We start from the raw sequence: 16,253 nt of genomic DNA on the forward strand, positions 1-16,253 counted from the left end.
ACGACCACCCGCCCGGCGGCACGCCTCTTTCTGTAGACGGACACGCGGTACCGGAAGTGGGTGGGGTAACCTGAGAGCGCTTCCGGCTACCGGCGGCAAGCCAGGGGCAGGTGAGCGGCGGGTTCCCGTCCGCGTCCCGCCGACGGGCGACTGGACGCCCCCGCGGCTGTCCGGTGCGGCCTTGCGAGAGGTCAAGATGAACTATATGCCCGGCACCGCCAGCCTCATCGAGGATATCGACAGTGAGTGCCTCTTGCCGGGGGGAAGTCTGCTGTGTGGGACCCTTTCTCGAGTGGGCGCCCCTTGAGTCGAGCTTGGAGAGGGAGCCCTGGGCCCTGGCGGGGTGGGCTGCCTCCTCCACAGCCTTGGGACCCTCTCCCTGGCCTGCCTCCTTTATCCTTGGGCTGCTGACCCAAGGGAAACTCCTTCCAGGGGCGCACGTCCGACGTGCGAACGTGAAGTGGCCCAGGCGACTTCACTAGCGAGCCCTGGCTTTCATCGCAGTATTTCAGAGTGACGAGAATCCCTTCTGGGAAGGACCCACCGAAACCCGAAAAAAAAAAAAAAGTTAGGACAACAGCAGTTGGATTTAATTTAGCAAAAAACACAGGTGTCTGTTGTGTAGCCATTTGCAATCTTATTTTTCTGTGAGGGTCATTAGCATTTATTTTCAGATTAAAGTTGTAGAGACAGGTGTCGGGCATAATTAACTGACTTTTCCAGAAAGGCTAAGTCACTTCAAACGTGCTTTTTTCTGTTATACAGGTTTGCAGTCCCATACAAACCAAGAGGGTACAATTTCATCTTTTTAAGGTTTATTTTTCTGTGTTTGCATGTCTTGTCTGCATGTAAGCGCACCACGTGCATACCTGGCACCCACGAAGTCAGATGATCTTCTTTGGATGATCCTCCGGAATTGGAGTTAAGGACAGTTGTGAGACCCAGTGTGGGTGCTGGGAACTGAACTCAGATTCTCTGCAAGAGCATCTTCTGAGCCATCTCTCCAGTGCCTACTTTCGTTTTGTAAATCCTCACCTGTGTATGATCCATCAGACAGCGTTTTTAAAGAAGCATTAGGAAATATGTATGTTTAGTTACAAGCGGTTGTTAGCCACCGTGTGGGCGCTGGGACTTGAACTTGGATTCTCTGGAAGAGCAGCCAGTGCTCTGAAGCACCAAGCCATCTTCCCCAGCCTGTAAGGAGCACTTTAAAATCATTTTCAGCCTGTGACTTTCCAAGAGCAAAATTATTTACATAACTTCAAACAAGTAAAAACCTATAAATTGACGGTGTGAGTTTACAAATTAAAGAGGATCTGTAATTGCATTCTCAGTTATCAGTGGCCTTCTTTTTTTTAATTTTTTTTTTTTAAACTCATTTTGCTATACAACAGAAAGGTGTAGGCTGGATCAAATAATATTGGAGCTTAGGCTCAACTATTTTTATTTGTAGACATAAATATGTGTTTTACAGAGACATACACACACATCTACATACCACTTTATAAGCCTGTCTGTAAAGTGTAATGAAATACTCTTTTAGTGGAGCCTTTTACCTTCACCTTTCTTTGTATGTCTGAATTGCCTGAAGCCGCTAGCAACAAATGCTGCCATTTTACTAGAAGTGCTTGTATTCTTAAGCCTTCTCATACTTCCTTGTGGATCCCAGGCCCTCTCCATTACTAAAATATTTCAAACCCTTCACTCCCCCATTGCAACACAGACACACACACACACACACACACACACACACTGTTCTGTCCCAATTAAGTGTTTTTTTGTTGCATTTATTTGCTTTTTGAGACAGGGTTTCTACATAGTACTTGTCCTGGAATTCTCCTGCCTCTGCCTCTCTAGTGCTCTAATTTAAAATGTGGGCCATCGTGCCTGCCTAAACTATGTTTTTATCTTTCAACCTCATGTATTTGCTCAATTGTGTGTCAACATCAGACTTGCATCCCTTTATGTGTATCTTGACTCACTGCAGTTTTAACTCTTCTGACCATCTTTGCAGTCTGATTTTTGCTATCAGAAGCCTCAGGGTTTTGTTCACTTGTTTTTTATTTGGTTTGGTTTCATTTTTGAAACAGTGTCTCATTCTGTAGGCCAGGTTGGCCTCTTTAAATCACAGCATTCCTTCAGTCTCAATCTCTGTAACCTTTTGGGGTTACAGATTTGGATCACTGTGCCTGGCTTGAAGCTGTATTATTTTTAAAGATTGATTTATTTATATGTATTTTTCCCTGTGAGTTTTTTAAGAATTTACTTACAGTTTAATTAGATATATATGCTTGTGCCTACATGAGTAATGAATTTATATGGAATACATGTGTGCAGGGTGCTAGAGAGGGCATCAGATGCCCTAGAACTGCAGTTATAAAGGAGCCTAACCTCATCTTCTGCAAGAGCAGCAGTGTTCTTAACTGCTGAGCCATTTCTGTAGCCCCTCAAAGCTGTATTCTTAGTCATAAATGTAAGGTGTTCCTTTCAAGCTTTCTCCTCTGCAGCGTTGCACATTGGTATTGGGTTCTTTTATTTTTTAAGGTTTATCTATTGATGTGTTTATATTTATGTGTATGTGTGTGCTTATATGAGTTTATGTGTATCACGTTCAGGCAGTCATGAGCTACCCGATATGTGTGCTCGGAGGTGAAACTAGAAGAGCAGTAAGTGCTCTTAACTACTGAGCTTTATCACCGACCCTTTTATTTTCTTGGTTTCTCTAACGCTAGTTTTTGCTGATTTTCTTAGCTCTCTGGACTTTACTGTTCTCTAGAACAGGTGGTTTGAGTTGCATGTTTGGTTTGTTTTCCTCTAAATCTCTAGATATTCTAGATGAGGGTAAGTATCATAACTTTCTGTTTTTCTATACATTAATCTCAGTGTTTTCTCATCTTTTGAAATTAAAGCTTGCCTTCAGTACTTTTTTGACTTTGATTCATGTTCTTTTAACTTTGAGCCAAATGTGAATATATTACTTTTCCCTTTAGTGCTTAATTTAAAGAGTTCTCCACTTTCCCTTTCTCACAGCCAAAATTTATTTATCATTCATGGTCCAATTGGGATAGGTCTAGTTTCTTTCTTAAGTGTTATGTAATTAGATTTCCTTATTTATGATGCTTAATTATAGCTTAATGATGACTGTAAATTCCTTTGAAGAGGAATCATTGCTCCTTGTTTCATATAGAAAGTGGTTTATACTAGGCAGTGGTGGCCCATGCCTTTAATCCCAGCAAGTAGCAAAGACGGCCAGATCTGTGAGTCTGAGGCCATTCTTGTGTACAGGGTGAGTTCTAGGACAGCCAGGTCTACATAGAGAAACCTGACTGGGGATGTTGGGAGTGCCACTCACTGCAATACCTGACCTGGTGTATGTACTTATTTTTGAGCCCAGCAGCATAATGAAACACACCTTTAATCCTAGCACTTGGGAGACTGAGGCCAGGCTGATCTACAGATTAAGTTCTACAACAGCCACGGCTACATAGTGAGACCCTGTCTCAAAAAAGCAAAGCAAAACAAAAAAAACCAAAAATACTTTATGCATAGCATTAAAGAAATGAGTGTCCTAAACATTGCTTGCTTTTCTAATAGCTGGTTATTCACTTCCTTACTGTCACCTTAAAGTTATCCCTTCTGAGTCCTGTCCCCAAGCCTCTATTTTCTCTGGCTGCTTTGGTGTGTCGAAGGTGTTTTGGTGTTTCTACTGTCCTGCTTTATTATTATGTTGTTGTTGTCATTGTCACAAAAGGAAATTTTCTTGCTTTCATCCTACAATAAATATAAATTCATAAGGTTGGTGACTTTCAGATCTCAGAATAATTTGGAACAATGGTTCTCAACCTTTCTAATGCTGTGACTAACAGTTAATACAGTTCCTCCTGTTTTGGTGACCAACCAAACAATTGTTTTTGTTGTTACTTCATAACTTGTAATTTTGCTACTGTTATAAATCTTTTTTTTAAAGATTTATTTATTATGTTTGCAATTTCTGCCTGCATATACACCTGCACACCAAAAGAGGGAACCAGATCTCTTTATAGATTGTTGGGAGCCACCATGTGGTTGCTGGGAATTGAACTCAGGACCTCTAGAAGAGCAGCCAGTGCTCTTAACCTCAGAGCCATCTTTCCAGCCTCTCTTAGAAATCTTAATGTAAATATCTGGTATGCAGGATATCTATATGTGACTCTTGTGAAAGAGTTGTCTTACCCCAAAGGGGTTGCTACCCCCAGGTTAAGAACTGCTAGTTTAGAGCTCAAAATAAATGTTAAATTCATTCTAGAGCGACAGCTCAGTGGTTAAGTGTACATACTTTTCTTCCTGAGGGCCAGATTGATTTCCAGCACCCACATCCTGAGATCTGCCTGTAACTCCACTTCTAGGGAATCTGACGCCATCTTCTGGTTTCTGCAGGCATGTGCACAGACATACACACAAATGTAATACATATTTTTTTACGTGTTTATTTAAATGCCTGTTCTAAATCACTGTCACATCTTCTTACATGTCTGAGCCATTTCTTATTTTTTGTTATGGTGCTGGGAATTGAACCTAGGCTTTTGGGCCCTTTGCTTCTCAGCTGTATACTCTAAAGCATTGTTTTTATTTCAAATTTCCTTGTAAAATGTGAGAAAGAAATGTTGAAGTATTTCTAGGGTTCAGGTAATATAAAACTAGGTGATGGTGAAGGTAAATAGATCCCAGTGTAATACCAGCAATTAGATGGAGGCAGGGTAATTGAGAATTCAAGGTTATCCTCTCAGCTAGCTATATGGTGATTTTGAGACCAAAGTTGTTACAGAAGACCTTCTAAAAAAAAAAAAAATGTCATCTAGACTAAGTTTTTCTGTTCAAGGTGGAGAAATGATATGACAATAAGAGGGTCAAATGGCAAACTGCAGAGCCTGGAGCCAGTTGCTTTCCTGACTGTGTTTTTCTAACTCTGCAGTACTACTCTCAGTCTTTCCAGTACTGATGTCATCTAAATCTCAGTCCACCCTAGTCTTCCCTCCCACGTTGTACAATGAACTTCCCCCGAAATACATTAGAAGAGAGTCTGGTACAGCTTCAACAACTATTAATTGGATTTTTATTATCATATAAACTCACTGAAACTGACAGCTTTTGTTTTAAAGATCTTTTCTCCTTTCCCCAGAAAAGCACTTGGTCCTACTTCGAGATGGAAGGACACTTATAGGTTTTTTAAGAAGCATTGATCAGTTTGGTATGTATTGGTTATGATCTTTAATCCCATTGAATTTTTGTAGCACTACTTTATATTGAAATTTACTTATCTTTAACTTTTCCACATGTGTCAGCATAATGGAACTGTTTGGAGTGAGTAAATTGTTTTTAAATTATGATTAGGTGTTTCAAAAGCTTGTATATTTACAAGTTTGTATTCTAAAATTGACTTTCATTAGTACTTTTATTTTCCCCATTATGGGAGCCAAATGACAGAAATACAGTCAAGAAGCCTTTCAAATCATTTCCTGGAGGTAGTCCCTCCATGTCCAATGAAAATAGTGTAGAAGCCATTTCCTGAAACGACAGTAAGCTCAATAGTTTACATATAGGAATATGGCAAATTTAGGAGTCATCATTTTGCAGTCTGTATTTTCTGAAGGAAGAGATAGATCTGTGTTTCCCTTTGGGATAGGAAACTTCTCAGTTCACACTGACCTTTGTTGGCCATTTGCTAGATCACTGGATTTGAATGTGAGGAAAACAGCTGAAACACCAGAGTTTAGAAAATCTAAACTGCCAGCCATGTGCCTTTAGTCCCATGTACTTGATAGGCTGAGGCAAAGGGATCGTTTTGGAAACAGATGAAGAAGCATCTCAAACCAAAACAATAAGATACAAACTTTCTGTTTTATTTCAAGTAAGACAAGTAATACAGTTGAAAGAAGAAAAATATTCTTAACATGTTAGAGTTCTAAATCTTAAGTTGAATTTATCCAAGTGCTATGGTTAATGACAATACTGAGATTACCAGGTACGATTATCTGACAGGGGAAAAAAATAAACTGTTGGTGTGTCTTAATACATAAAAATTACATTGGGATACATGAAGATTACATCTCATGAAGACGACATGTTTAAGTCGTCACATACATGTATTTATACAACAAAGAGACGCTCCTTCCAAAAAGCAGACAGTTAATCTTTTAATCTTGGCAGTTGTCTAGCCTCAAGTTTTCCAGATTTACATTCATTTATATTTTTCTAGGGACGACGTTGATATTAACAGTTAAATGATACAGAAGTAACTTATTTCTACCATCATTCATTCATTAGACAACCTGATGGACAATACTCTTGTTTGAAAGTCTCCTAAAACTTAACATGTGGTGGCTCATGCCTGAAATCTCAATATATATTAGAAAGTTGAGGCAGGAAAATCATCACAAGTTCTGGGACAGCCTGGATTACATCATTTTGCTAGAATGAGACCCTGCCCTGCTGAAAAACAAATTCTCCAGAATGGTTTGTTATAATCGATGAAATTTAAAAATAACTAAATAATTGAGTTACAGACCTTTAGGCAACAACATGAACTAAATATGTTTCTTCTCTGTGTGCTTGTAGCTAACTTAGTGCTTCATCAGACTGTGGAGCGCATTCATGTGGGCAAAAAGTACGGTGATATTCCTCGAGGAATTTTTGTGGTCAGAGGAGAAAATGTGGTCCTACTAGGAGAAATAGTAAGTGAAAACTGTTAAGCTGCTGTGGATCTGGGTACTGATGCTAGCTGGCGGCTCCTTCTCAATGTTAGCAAGCTCTTCACAGGAACCCCGCAGTTGCCAGAGTAACACTGCAAAAGGTAGTTAACATCATTCTGTGACCTTTGGCATTCTGAAGATTTGATCTCACTAGCAAAATATTGTTAGCTTTATCTAATAGAGAACAATATTGCTGGTGCTTGCTTCGGTAGCACATATACTAAGATTGGGACAAAACAAAGATTAGCATAGCCCCTGTACAAGGATGGTGTTAAGGTTTTATTGTTGTGAAGAAACATCATGACCAAGGCAACTCTTGCCTGTTTGTTTGTGAGACAGTTTCTCTGTGTAGCCTTGGCTGTCTTGGAAACGCTTTATAGACCAGGCTAGCCGTGGCTCACAGAGATCCGCCTGCCTCTGCCTCCCTGAGGACAGTGATTACAGGCGTGCACCATCAGCATGGCTAAAGGCAACTCTTCTAAAGGAAAATATTTAATTGGGGCTGGATTACAGTTTCAGAGGTTTTGTCCGTGACATGGTGCTGGAAAAGGAGCTGAGAATTCTACATCTTGTTCTGCAAGGAGCAGAAGGGCACCGTGTGTCACACTGAGGGTAGCTTGAGCATAGGAGACCTCAAAGCCCACCCCTACAATGACACACTTCCTTCCAGAAGCTCACACCTACTAATACTGCCATTCCTTGTGGGCCAAGCATTCACACACATGAGTATATGGGGCCGTACCTATTCAAACCACCACATTCCATTCCCTGGCTTGTAGCCATAACATACTGCAAAATGTATTTAGTCCAACTTGAAAAATTTTTATAATCTGTCACAAGTCTCAATATCTGAGATGCACACGATCTCTTAACTATAATCTCCTGTAAGATCACAATAAAAATAATCACATATTTCCAACATATAATGGCACAGGATATATATCACTATTCTGAAAAGTATGGAAGGGAACACAGTGAGGAAATACTGGACCAAAGCAAGACTGAAAATTAGCTGGACAACCTCCAAACTTTACATCTCCATGTTTGATTTCAAAATGCTTTTCGGATCTCCAGTTCCTTTCAGCTTTGCTGACTGCAGCACACTTCTTCTCTTGGGCTAGTTCTATTCCCAGTTAGTAGCTTTCTTTGACAGGCATTCCATTACTATGGCATCTCTAACATCTTGGGGTCTCCTGTGAAGGCTTTACCTTTACAGCTTCATGAGGTGCCCTCTCTGGGCCTCCAATCAGGGATGCCCCTGCCACATGCCTGGCCTTAATGGCTTTCCTTAGTCAGGGAAGGCTATATCGTAATCTCTTTTATTCTAGGCCACCATGCAGGAATACCCCTCTACCTGGCCTCAGTGACTCTCCTTAGTTGAGATTACATAACCCCTTTCTTCTATCCTTGACTTTAAAGCCATAACTACATGGCTGAAGCTGCCAAGTTTTACTGCTTGCTGGAGCTGAAACATGGCCCCCTCTTTTAATGTCATGTTTACCAGCTTTCTGTTTCCTTCACTGCCTAAGCTTGGCTGTCCCAGAACTTAATCTGTAGACAGGTTGGCCTTGATCTTAGAGATCTGCATACCTTTTCCTCTCGAGTGCTGGTATTACAGTTGTGCACCATTATGCCTGGACCTAAGCTTTTCTTTATTTCCTTTTCACAAGAACATTCTACTCATCTGAAACCTTTTAAGCCAGGCCCCCACAGTTCAAATCACCCTCAACACCATTGCCTTCTCTGCTCCTAGTAATATGGCCTGTTAAGCTGTGCTTAAAAGCATCTAAGCGATTTCCTAATTCAAAATCCCAAAGCCTACATTATTCCAAACAAAAACATAGTCTGGCTTATCACAGCAATACCCCACTCCTGGTACCAATTTTTGTCTTAGTTAGGGTTTTATTGCTGTGAAGAGACATCATGACTAAGGCAACTGCTATAAAGGAAAACATTTAATTGGGGCTGGCTTACAGTTTAGAGGGTTAGTCCATTATCATCATGGTGGAAAGCATGGTAGCATCCATCAGACATGGTGCTAGAGAAGGAGCTGAGAGTTCCACATCTTGATCTGCAGGCAGCAGAAGGTGACTGTGTGCCATACAAGGTGTAGCCTCAAAGCCCATCACCACAGGGTCACACACCACACCTCCTACTAGTACCCTTCCCTATGGACCAAGCATTCAAACACATGAGTCTATGGGGCCTATTCCTAGTCAAACCACCACAGATGGTATGCACATTTGTTAAGTGTTCCATATTTTCTCATCTGGAAAGAAACAACATGGTTACATGTGGTGGCACACGCCAATAATCCCAGCAATTTAGGAAGTTATAGTAGGTGGAACTCCCCTAGTTTGAGGCTAAGCTGTGCTACAGTAAGTTCTAGGCCAGCCTGGGTTCCAGAGTAACACCCTCTATCAAACAAATAAAACAAGAACAAAACATTCATCACGTAGTATTTAAGTAATTTCCATTAGTAGAAAGTTAGAGAATTTAAATTATATGTCCTGATTTATAAGGGTATAGTTTTAGAGCTAAGAGTATATCATAATGGTTAAATCCTTTCCAATCACTGAAAACAACAGTTTAACATGTTGGAATATTTTAATCATTTAAATAATTGGTTTGGCGCTGAAGAGATGGCTCGGTGGTTAAGGGCACACACACTATTCTTACTGAGGGCCTGAGTGTGTTTCCATCTCACAACTGCCTAGGCATAGCTCAAGCTCAGGGGGTCCGGACACCCCTGTTCACATACACATACCGCCCCGGCACATGCAAGACTGAAAGATAATACGAGTACAGATGACAAGTAACTTTTCACAGCATGAAATTAATTGGCAGCATTTGAAGAAAGTGTTAGATATATTTGTAAAGTGGAAAAGAGGAATCAATAGGTTAGGAGAAGCCACTATGAAATTTCGAGTGGAGCTCATGACCAGGGAGGAAAGATCTGAATATTTGTGCCACAAATACCAGATATCAAGTGAAATGTTAAATCACATGTGAAGTATTATTGTTTGCTATGTGTTTGTGTATATATACAATAGAAGATGATTACATGTATATGTGTGTATATATATATACACACACACATATATTTAACGGTATATATATATATATGTTTGAAATATTGAAGAGGTTTTTTTTTGTTTAAGTACTTTATTTAAACCTTAAATCCTATGGGGTTTGGAAAATCAAAGTCCCCATGAGACTGGTTTAACTTAATGAGCCGGGGGGGGGGGGGGGGTTGTTGCTTAGTAGCAGTGTGCTTGGGTAGCATGTACCAGACCCTGAATTCGATCGTCAGCACCACACAAGAGAGATGGCTCAGAGGTTAAGAACACTGGCTGTTTTTCCAAAGGTCTTGAGTTCAATTCGAAGCAACCACAAGGTGGCTTATAACCATCTATATGAGATCTGGTGCCCTCTTCTGGCATGCAAGCAGAACACTGTATAAATAAACAAATCTTTAAAAAAAAAAAAAAAAAAAAAAAAAAACAGAAAGAGAGGAAGAAATTGAAGACTGAAAGCAACCGCTGTTTTGTTTTTTAATTCTGCATTTTCTGTTTTCTTACTTTGTTTTTGGAGTTTCTTACTGGTTAGCCATATCTTAATTTCATGTAAAGAAGTCTTGAGTAGAACACTTGGGTCTGTAGTTATTTTTTTAACACTATTTCAAGAAAATGAGACTATTCTGTCAGGGATGGTTGATGCAGAGACCGCATGTTGGAAACAGCTTAGTTTCAGCTGTGTAGTAAGTGTGACATCAGCTTGTTCTGCATGAAACGCTGTCTCCAATCACTGGGCGAGGCAGAGAGCTCCCTGGGTACCTGTGTGCTGCACAAGCAGGAGAACCTGAGTTTGGATTCCCAGCACCTACAGAAAAGCCAGGCATGATGGTCAAGGCTGTCACTTCAGCACTGAGGGGTGCGGACAGACAGGTTCTGGGAACTCAGAGGCCAGCCAGTCCAGCTGAATCCAAGAGTTCCAGACTCCCTGAGAGACTTCAGTCTCAAAAAGTGAGAGTGATAAAGATACCCTATGTCAGCTTCTGGTCATGTATGTTCTTTCCCAATACTGCTATAAAATGTATTAATACCTCATTTAATTTTTTTTTTTTTTGTGGTGGGGCTATAACGTAGGTTCAGCAGTTAAGAGCACTGCTGCTCTTGCAGAAAGTGGGTTCAGTTTCCAGCTCCCACATGGTGGCTTACACCCATCTGTGACTTAAATTTCAAGGGTCTAACCACTTCTATGGGCACTAACCATGCACACACACACATATATACATGGGGTAAAGCATCGATACACATTTTTTAACTTTAAAAAAAGAATGATTATGTGAATTAGCAATCAGTCTGGAGAAATTATGAACAAAACCTAAGAAAACCCATAAGCAGAATCTGTTTAGAAAAACAAACACTGCTTAAGAAGTGTCTAGTGGCTGGGCTCAGTGGCTCAGCCTTTAATCCCAGCACTGGGACTCAGAGGTAGGTAATCTCTGAGTTCAAGGCAAGCCTGTTGTACAAAGCTAGTCCAGGACAGCCAAGGCTACACAGAGAAACCCTGTCTCAAAAAACAAAAAAAAAGTGTAGTTGTGCCCATGGTGGCACATGTCTGTAATCTCAGAAATGTAAAGGCTGAGGCAGGACATCTGGAATCTGTGGCCAGCCTGAGTAAGACCTATTCCAAAAAGGAAAAAAGGTGATTGGATTCTGCCTTGGTGACGAAGGACCCCAGCCCTAAGAAAGTTTGCTGTTGAGAGATGGCTGCATCTACATAGCTTAGACATACAGAAAAGCCTAGGAAGAGAGCTAAGAACCTTGTCTTTCTTCATTCCAGGGATATGAGGGAATGGTTGGGTGATTACATGTAGTTTTTAGCAAATAACCTTTGACCCAAGTGACTTATGCAACTTGTGTGGTTTCTAACCTCCTGGTTAGAGTTCTCCATCTGATACCACAACTTGTTGAGTTCTGAGACCTTGGAGGCATGTGTCAGTTATTATTCAGACTAAAACATCTGCAGATTTCTTTTGATGGGTATCTTTCCAAACCTTATCAAAAGTCATAAAAGGGACTGGAGAGATGTCTCAGTAATTGAGTACTTACTGCTCTTCTAGAGAACCTGAGTTCAGTTCCCAGCACCCATATAGGGTAGCTAATAACTGACTATAACTCCAGCTCCAGAAGGCCTGACACCCTTGTGTAGCCTCTGCAATTACCCTGTATACACATTAAAAAAAAAAAAAAAAAAAAAGTCGTAGGAAAAAAAAACAAGAATACAGCCTGCTGAAGTGGTATACCTGTAATCCCATCATTCCCTAAAGGAAGACAGTGAGTGAAAAGCCAGCTGGCTTTTATAGTGTGTTCTAGGACAGCTTTTGCTCTATAACCAAGATCTTCCCTGGGAGTAGAGAGGAAGCCCAAAAATACTTTGCTACTTTGTATAGGCTTTCCATGTTACAGAAACACAAATAATACCTATACATCTTAGGAATAAGTGAGTCGGTAAAGCTTGTTTATAGTTCTGCATTACAAAATTGGCTATTAAATGTTTATGACATAAATATTAAGTATATTATGTTGTGTTAAATGAAAAGGAAATTTAGTTAATATTTATATTATGAGTTTGGCTTTGTTCTAAGGTTTGTTTTTGTTTTTTGTTTTGTTTTGTTTTTTGTTTTTCAAGACGGGGTTCTCTGTGTAGCCTTGGCTGTCCTGGACTTGCTTTGTAGACCAGGCTGGCCTCGAACTCACAGAGATCCGCCTGCCTCTTCCTCTCATAGAGCTAGGATTACAGGCATGAGCCACCGTGCCCTGCTCTTGTTCTGAGTCTTATATACACCTGGTCTGATGATGTAGCTAAGCAGTAGAATGCATGACTGGCATACATAGGCTGTGGGTGGTCTCCAATGACACGGAACAAAAAAACAGTTCTAAGGCCCATGAGATGGCTCAGTGGCTTAAAGCACTTTTATGCAAGGCTGACAATCGGTATTCAATTCCCAGAACACAGGGGAATATAGAGACGACCAACTCCACAGAACTGTCCTTAGACCTTTATACATACACCGAGACATACACACAAAGCTGAAAAACACAATTCCAAAAAATAAACAAGACTCAATGCCTCTGATAACATATAGACTGGCCTGTATCTGAAAATTGGTAACATTCACCAATGTGTTGGTGTTTATTACTATAATTATGAGTACTTTTTTTTTTAAGGTTGCTGATTTTATTATAAATTTCCTACAATGTGCATGTACTTTTGAAGTAAGCAAAATGAAGTAGTATTTTTATTAAACCAAAGAATTTATCCCATATCGTGATACATGCCTTTAATCCCAGCTTTTGAGAGGCAGAGGCAGGCAGGTCTCTGAACTCGAGGCTAGCCTGGTTGACAGAGCAAGTGCTAGGACATATAGGGCTACACAGAGAAACCCTGCCTCAAAAAGCAAGCAAACAAAAATAGTAGAGAAATAATGCATTGGCCAAACTATAATGGTGACTTATCTTATTCCTGATATTTTCTGTCAACTGTTGCTATAGAGGAAACAGTCTTGTTTTGTTTTTGTGTAGCCCTGGCTTTCCCCAGTTTCCTTTATAGACCAGGCTGGCCTCAAACTCACAGATCCACCCACCTCTGCTGCTCTGAGTGCTGGTAGTATAGGCGTGTGCCGCCACACTTGGCTAAGGAAACAGTCCTATTACTCAGAGACTACTAGTTAGTGGAACAGTTTATTGCCAACAGGAGGAAAGAGTGTGCTATACAGTTGAATCAAGGTTTTATACCTCCTTCCTGAGTAACACATTCCAGAAATTAAATTAATGTTGAAAATGTAAAATACAAGATTTATATGCATCCATCATGGCCTGAATAGTTTTTTTAGATTGTGAATAGTTATCTTTTTGTAAATAGCCTTAGAGATGTGTATGCACAGAGGCATAGTATGAATGCAGGTGCACACCTACAGTCATGTATATAGAGGTCAGAGGATAACCTTGGGTATCAGTGCACCTTGTTTGAGACGGGTCTCTTTCCACTGTGTGCCCAGGCCAGCTGGCCCTCCATTTTCAGGCATTCTCCCGTGTAGTTTCCCAGCTTGCTGTAGGATTACTGGGATTGTAGGTGTGTACTACTATGACTAGCTTTATGTGAGTTCTAGGGGTTCAAACTCGTCTTTATAAGTGCACAGCAACCACTTTGTCCACTGAGTTATCTCCCAGGTTCAAATTTTGTTTTGAAGAAAAGTTATTCTTTAACAACTACCGAGTAAATTCTGACTGGCCTGGGACTGTATATAACCTGAACCTTTCTATACTCACTGAACCCGACCCATGTGTGCACATTCTGAGCCGGTATATGTTCTGTTTCTTTGTCTGCACAGGAAGGGTATTTCAGCCTTATCACAATTATGAGAAGCAATCTAAGCTACATAATGGAATCTGTCTTTAGAGCTGTAAGCTTTTCTGATCTTGGTGGGAAGTTGTTCAAACCTACCTGTTTTGCAGGACTTGGAAAAGGAGAGTGACACGCCCCTCCAGCAAGTGTCTATTGAAGAGATCCTAGAAGAACAGAGGGTAGAACAGCAGACCAGACTGGAGGCAGAGAAGCTGAAGGTTCAGGCCCTTAAAGATCGGGGTCTCTCCATTCCTCGAGCAGATACCCTGGATGAGTACTAAGTCCTTCGCAGACAGACTGCTGTCCTGGAGAGCAAGGGCTATCGCCTGGTCACCTCACGCATTTGACCAGAGTGTCACATTGACAAGTGATCTTATATTTTTTCACATATGCCAGCATGAAGAAATCATGGGATTTTGTTGATTTTAACAAAACCATTGTATATTTTGTTTTGATTTTCTTTTTCAAACAGTCTCATTACGTAGCCCTGGCTAACCTAGAACTCACTATTTAGACCAGGCTGACCTCTAACTTGTGGGATGGCAGGTGTGCTCCACCATGCCCAGCTTTATTGTTGAAATACACAGTGGCATGACTTCCTCATACAAGTCACTGGGAATCCAAGAATCATGTCTTTGTATTGCTTTTCTTATCTCAGAGTTTACATTTCTTTTCAAAAGCTATTTCTTCATTTATTTGTAAATAAAGAGTGAATTTCAGAACTGTCATTTCACAAAATGGAGTTGCTTCTGGTGAAAAAACATAATTCCCTACTGTAAAAGTGTGTATCTATGCTAGGAAACCCTATGTCACAGTTCCATGTAGCCAACCACTCAGGAAGACATTTTTATGCTATCTTGCTGTTCCTTGTTCCCATTTCATGTTTGTATCTGATAAAGTTTCAAGCTTAAGAAGGGAGTTTTCAAGGAACTAGTTACAACAGAAGCCTCTTGTTTAAAAAACTTGAACCCTGTTCTACCCACAGCTATTCCAAACTATTTCTTATGAGGAAGAATGTCTTCATATTGTGCTTTGTTCTCTGTCTCCTATTAATTTAGCTAAGTCTCAAGTATTTAACATTTTTGTTTTCTTTTTTTTTTTTGCTTATCCCCCCCCCAAAAAATAAGAAAACTCACAAATGGTGTTTAATAATGACTTGATTCATAGTGATACTACTTTGTTGCCTTGATTGTTGGGAAGAATAATTGCATAGCTCATAAGATGTTCGTAGATTATTTTATACTGTAGTATGAAATATACTTAGATTGTGTTTTCAGGTGTTTAAAACATCTGCCCTATAAGCCATTTGGCATGTGAACTCATTGTGATTGGGTTGGTTTTACAGTAGATACTCTTCGAAGAAATTCTTATCCTTGGATTGAGGATGTAGCTTAGAAAGAAGTGGAATGTTTGCCTAGAATGTGCAAGGCTCTCATACCACATTCCTAAGTGCACTGGCACATAGTTCAGTGACAGCAGAATGCTGTTCAATTTAACCCTGCTTTTTCAGCACCTTCAAGAGCTGTAGGTCACTTAGTTATCTCAGCATCAGTCAGAGGAGTCTAACGTAATAACAGACATCAGTTAAAAAAGGGAAGGAACATTCTTGCCTGTTGAATCTATGTTCTTGCAAGGTTTAGTCATGTGTGATGTGTCTGGACTGCTTCCTCTTATTTCCAGACTTCTCAGCCTGGGTCTTCAGCTGCCCCTCCCTGCTTGCGTACTGAAATCTGGTGCTCTGGCCACTGGCCATTGTGGATATGCTTCTATTTTACTGCAGGAACAATTGCAGTTTATACTGAAAGTATGAGCTTTTTTATGCTACCAACTGGGCACTTGCTTTCAGAGTGGGAGAAATGAGACTCCTCAAAGCGCTGCCTGGAGCCATCTTCACACTGAAATAACTAAGGGTATCTGCTTCAGACTTTTTTTTTTTTATGTCTTCTTAGGCCCTTCAGTTTTGTTTTCATACTCTTTGCTTATTAAGCTACAACAAATGAGTACATCATATATAATAAGTTAGATTGAGTGTAAAATTTACATGTATTTATGTTGATACTGGTAATATAAAGCACATGTTTCTGAGAGTGACTCAAAACACTTGAAAAACAT

General features: G+C 40.3%; 1 protein-coding gene and 1 non-coding gene across 2 annotated transcripts; both read left to right on the forward strand.

The window, feature by feature from the left end:
• Lsm1 (LSM1 homolog, mRNA degradation associated) lies at nt 1–14,869 on the forward strand. Its single transcript, XM_021627604.2, has 4 exons — nt 1–242; nt 5,159–5,227; nt 6,595–6,710; nt 14,252–14,869. The coding sequence occupies exons 1-4, from the start codon at nt 197–199 to the stop codon at nt 14,420–14,422; spliced, it is 402 nt and encodes a 133-aa protein (XP_021483279.1). The 5' UTR covers nt 1–196; the 3' UTR covers nt 14,423–14,869.
• Nucleotides 6,925–7,030, forward strand: LOC132653816 (U6 spliceosomal RNA). Its single transcript, XR_009591663.1, has one exon. It is a non-coding gene; the product is annotated as a U6 spliceosomal RNA (small nuclear RNA).
• Nucleotides 14,870–16,253: the final 1,384 nt, after the last annotated feature.

This window comes from Meriones unguiculatus, chromosome 4 (genome assembly GCF_030254825.1).
Source record: "Meriones unguiculatus strain TT.TT164.6M chromosome 4, Bangor_MerUng_6.1, whole genome shotgun sequence".
Lineage (NCBI taxonomy): Eukaryota > Metazoa > Chordata > Mammalia > Rodentia > Muridae > Meriones > Meriones unguiculatus.